General features: G+C 39.3%; 1 protein-coding gene across 1 annotated transcript in view; it reads right to left on the bottom strand.

Moving 5' to 3' along the window:
- LOC102812590 (glycosyltransferase 54 domain-containing protein-like) overlaps positions 1-5,744 on the bottom strand; it is a 132,148-nt gene that overhangs the window by 97,405 nt on the left and 28,999 nt on the right. Inside the window, exon 2 of the mRNA XM_006872233.1 lies at positions 3,405-3,563. Coding sequence (XP_006872295.1) covers positions 3,405-3,563 — 159 coding nt within the window. The remainder of the gene's footprint in view (positions 1-3,404; positions 3,564-5,744) is intronic.

The following is a 5,744-nucleotide window of genomic DNA, read 5'->3' as shown; positions in this document are numbered from 1 at the left end:
GTAGTTTGTCACTCTTTCTTCCTAGTCTGTCTTTGTTTTGTAGCTCATCTGAAACCTTTCCACCATGGGTGATCCTGCTGGTTATTTAAAACACTGGTGGCATAGCCCTCAGAATCACAGCAACTCAAACCACCACAGCACGACAGACAAACTAGGAAGACTCAAAAACACATGTGAACTACTAGAAAAAAGAATCACTGAACTTTAGACCGTTAGACTATGTCTTCCAAAGAACTGACAGAAAAGGAATCAAGGAAAATAAAGCTGAGTCAACAGATATGATGGGAGTTGAAAAGAAGAAAAGAGAGAAAGAGGAAATGAAAAAAGGAATTTGAAGAAATAATCACTGAAGATATATTGAATTTATGTCAGTCTACATATTTAGAAGGAGTCCTGGTGTGGCACTGTAGGATAAGCACTGGACTGCTAACCAAAAAGTATGCTGTTCAAACCCATTAGCTTCTCCTTGGAAACCCTATACAGGGTCACCATGAGTCAGAACTGACTTGATGACACTTAACAACAAACCCTTCCCTGAAGAATTCTGTAGTCTTCCATTTACACCACGTCAAAACGACTGGGCATCCTCAAGGCATATAAATTTTAATGTTTTTAAATGTTTTAAATGTTTCTTGAATTTGGGGAATGGTCTGAAGGGACACGATCAGTAATGGGAGGCGGATGGGGTAAGGTTGTCCAAGGAAATCTTGTAGCACAGTCATTGCTACTCTCAAAGAATTTGTTTGCAGGTACGTTGTCATGATGGAAAAAAAAAAAATCCTTGGTGCCACTTTCCTGCCATTTTGCCACCAATGCAGTTTTCAATTTTCTTAAAATTCCATTTCAAGTACCTGATGGTCCTGTGTCGCCTAAGGAAAATCTATCAAGATTACTCCTTTGGAATTCCAAAAAAGCAGTTGTCATAACCTTCTGTGCTGACCTCTTTGCCTTGAATTCATCTTGGATATATTTCCAACCTTCCTTAAAATGCTTAAACCATGTAAAAACTTCTTTTGTGTGAGACAGTATTCCTATAACTAGTTGCGAAGCTTCAATGATTTGGGAAGATGTTCCCTTGAGTTTTGTTAAAAATGTTGTATCCGTCCTCCAAGGCAACTAATTGTTTTGGTCTTTCTAAGCCTATTGTTCCTTTCTGTGATATACTGTAAACCCAAGTCTTAAGCCTGTGATTATGGACTCATTTTGAAGTGAGTTGTTAATAAGGTTGGATTACAGTGGAAATCCTGGTATAGCACTGTAGGATTAGCAGTGGAATGCTAAACACATGGTTGGCGGTTCAAACCCAGCAGTTGCTTCTTGGAAACTCTATTACAGGGTTGCTATGAGTCAGAAGCGACACAAAGGCACTTAACAATAACAACAAAGGGGTGAGGGTGGCACTAAGGATTAAGGATGCTCCCACTTTACGAGAGAGTGTGACTTGGGTGACCACCCTTGATTTTCCTTGGGGACATGGTCTGAGTCCAATACATAGGAATACTTTGGCAAAGTTTGCTATTTTGCTCTTGAGCTTGCATCTGGCTCATCATGTGTGACCTCAGTTTGTGGACTTGTGGCCTATCACCTGACCTGATTCATCAGCTCCAGCAGCTTGTGGCCTATCTTCTGACCTGCAGATTTGGGTTCCTCAGTTCTTGAGACTATGTGGGTTAGGAGAATCTTCTAGACTGACCTCTGAACTATGGGTTTGGGATTTCCAGTCTCTATAACCACACCAGCTGTAAGTTCCATGAGACTTTGCATCCATTGCAGAATCCTGGGACGTGAGGGTGGGGAAGAGTAGTACTTGACATCAAGGATTATGTTGGAAAAGTCAGACATTTAAGCTATCTTTAACCTCCACCTAATAGCCTTGTACTCTTCTTTCTAAAAGAAAGACTTCAGAATCATTTGTTTCCCATGGCATAAAAGTATCCACTTTTTAAAGTCATCCTTTCGATATAAAGGTAAGTGTATTAGTGACCTTGACTGCAACCATGTGGCACTGTGAACTAATGTGCTAGACTGCAAAATCGATTTGAATCACAAGGTTAGCAGTTCAAGCTCACCAGCCACTCCTCGGAAACTCTATACAGGTTTGCTATGAGTCAGAACCGACTTGACAACACTTAACAACAAACAACAATGATCCACTGATTGCAGAGACATGTTTAACCACATTTTGCTTGGAATAAACCCATGCATACATGCTGGAACCCTGGTAGTAATATTTTTTTACTTACATTGTCAAGATGGCAAATAAGCAAGTGGAAAAGATCCAATATTATTCTTGACTAAGGAAACGCAATGTGAAGTTATAAGATTGGATTACTAAGAGAAACTGGAGTGACTGGAACTCTCATCCATTATTGGTGCAATACAAAATGTACAGCCAATATGGAAAAGAATTTGGCAGTTTCTTCTGAAGCTAAATATACACTTAACATATGACCATCAATCAATCCTACTTCTAGCTATTTATTCTAAAGAAATGAAAACACCTCATCACACAAAAGAACTGTACATGAATGTTTACAGCAACATTATTTGCAAATCACCAAAGCCTGCAAACAACCTAAATGTTCTTCAGTGGGTAAATAGATACACAAACTGAATCCATGGTACATTCATACTACTCAGCAATAAAAAGGGAACAACAATAGGTCAAGTACTCACTTGGATGAATCTCAAATGCATTATGCTAAGTACAAAAAAACAGTCTCAAACAGTAACAAAGGGAATGTTTTCATTCCCTTTAAAAGACATTGTGGAAAAGGCAAAACTACAGAACAGCAACTAATTAGTCAGTGTTGCCAGGATTTAAGGGTATGGGAGAGTTTGAATAGAAAGGGGCAACACAAGACAAGGATTTTCATCCTGGAGAATTGGGTAGCCACTGAAGGTTATGTACAGGACAGCTGTCCCTTTGACACCAGTGAAAAAGATACATAAGGACAAGCCTGGACACAGACAAGTTGAGAGTACATTAGTAGTCATTAAGATGAGGCATGAAGGTGGCCTCAAGAAGACAGAGCAGATGGTGATGAAATGATAGAGATTTGTGATGTATAGGATAATGAATCAACAGGATGGCATCTTGAGTGGCACTGAAGTATGAAACAGAGTGAAGGAGGACTCGGGTTACATGTGTACTGGATGGCTCATTGATTCTGGTGCAATTCACACAGACACAGAATACAGGAAGACCGTTTCTGAGGTAGAGGTAAGGGGAAGTCTATCAGTGATGTTTCTTGATTTTTGTATGTCCCACAATAAAAGAATCAGCACTTATTTAACTGTTTTTTACCAGGAAGCAATAGCCCTAAAATTACAATGCATGATATTTAAATTTCCAAAAACGAAACATAAAACCCTCCATGCACAAAAACAAATGCAATACAAACCTAAGTTTCTTGATAGGCTTTCTCTCTGTGCAATTCCGAACTTCATTTTATTTAAGACTTTCATCATCTCTTGGCGATTATCTTCAGTTTTGTTTTTCAAACGTTGCATATTTTCCTTAAACTCCAAAATATGGCTTTTACAATTAATTAACTGATTACCTGTAAAGAAAACATATATACATAAGGATATGCTTTTACCTGTAACAATGATATCATACAATTTTCTATAATACATGGCGAACTGTAAAATACAGCTTCTAGGAACTCTGGTAAGGAGCTCTGGTAGCATAGTGGTTACAAATCGGGCTGTGAACCTCAGAGTCAGAAGTTCGAAACTACCTGCTGTTCCATGGGAGAAAGATGAGGCTTTCTGCTCCGGTAAAGATTTACAGCCTCGGAAACCCTGTACAGGGTCGCTATGAATCAGAACGGACTCCACGGCACATAACAACAACAGGAACTCTGGTGGCGTTGTGGGTTACGAGTTGGTTTGCTAACCGCAAGGTCAGCAGTTTGAATCTACAAGCTTCTCCACGGGCGAAGGATGACATGGCTTACTACTCCTACAATGATTTACAGCCTCGGAAACCCTTTAGAGGGTTACTATGAGTCAGAACTGACTCCACATAACCATACCACCACCAAAATATAACCTCGGGATGGCTAATACTCATATTTGTTGTTCAGTACCGACTCATAGCTACCTTATGCACAACAGAATGAAACACTGCCAGGTCTTGCCCTATATAAGTAGCTGTTGTTGTTTTTAAGTGCCGTTGAGTCGGATCGGACTCTTAATGAGCCTGTATAGGGTTTCCAAGGAGTGGCTGGTGGGTTTGAATCTCCAACCTTGCGGTTAACAGTCCAGTGCTTATCCTACTGCCAAGTGCTTCGTGTCAATGGAAATATAAAAATGAAAAACATATGGTTGGGTTCTGCTTTCAAGAAGTTTATAGACTAATTGGCGATGGTGGTTGTCAGACCCAACTCATGAGGATCCCATACACAAAGAACGAAACACTGCCTGGCACTGGACTATCCCTGAGAACGTTGGTATGTTTGATGCTATTGGCTACTTGATAGAACTAATTTAATGGATAATTTTATTTATTTTTATTTTACTTTTTATTGTATATTGAGTGAAGGTTTATTGAGCAGATCATCAGTTTTGCATTCATCAAATCATATACTTTGTTTCACTACAATGGTTCAGTCCCTTCCATGCATCAACAGTTGACAATATTTACCTCTATTCACTGTAACTACTGCCTTCCTCCCTGTGTCTTCTGCTGGCTACATCTTTCCTCTGCTAACATCCCTCTTGTATATTGCCAGCCCTGTCACCCATGTTAATATGTGTCTACCCTCTGGCCCATGAACAATTTTTCCTTTCACTTATCCCTCCTCAATTCCATAATCATCATAGATTGTTTCTTGTATCAAGAAAACCTTTTCTTAACTTATTAAAACAATGGTCTGCACTGAGTTCATTTTAATTGTGGATTTTCTTTGCATTTCAATTCTGTTGTGTTGATGTGTACTAAATCTTCCTATTTTCCTCTTTTTTTTTTTTTTTGAAGTGCAAGCGTATTCATTTTCTTTAAGGTTATCTTGTAATCTATTAATATTTTTCCCTATTTAAAACAGCCTGTTGTATTTTTAAATCTACTTGAATTCCTTGCTTTTTGAAAGTTCTGTATCTGTACTTCATTATAAATTGATATCTCTGGTTCAAGTCTTGTTGGCTTACTTACTTTTAATATTCTATATGGAGACCTGGTATGTTGTTGTGGGATAAGCACTGGACTTCGAACCACAAGGTCAGTGGTTTAGATCCATCAGTCACTCCTTAGAAAAGATTCAGTCGCGCTATCACACTTAACAACAACAACAACAACAACAACACTGGCTAGTAAATGGTAATGATATACACAGAAAAGACAAGTCTAGACAAGTTGAAAGGGGAGAGGAGGGAAAGGATTCAGAAGATGTGATGATTGAGCAGGCTCTTTGAAGCATTTTAGGAGCACCAAGGAATGAGAGGAAATGCATTCAAGTCCTACAGAGGCAAAGGAAAGAAACCAGTTGCCATGGAGTTAATGCCAACTCATGGTAACTCTATTGATGTTAGAGTGAAAATGAGCTCCATGGGTTTTCAGTGACTGTGATCTTTCAGAAGTAGATCACCAGGCCTTTCTTCCAAAGAGCCCCTTGGTGAATTCAAATTGCCAACATTTTGGTTGGTTGTTGTTGTTGTTAGGTTCCATCGAGGCAGTACTGACTCGCAGTGACCATATGCACAGCAGAATGAAACACTGCCCGATCCTGGGCCAACCTCAC

Source organism: Chrysochloris asiatica, unplaced genomic scaffold (assembly GCF_000296735.1).
Source record: "Chrysochloris asiatica unplaced genomic scaffold, ChrAsi1.0 scaffold00187, whole genome shotgun sequence".
Lineage (NCBI taxonomy): Eukaryota > Metazoa > Chordata > Mammalia > Afrosoricida > Chrysochloridae > Chrysochloris > Chrysochloris asiatica.
The sequence above is the reverse complement of the archived record's forward strand: the minus strand, read 5'-3'. Positions and strand labels throughout refer to the sequence as shown.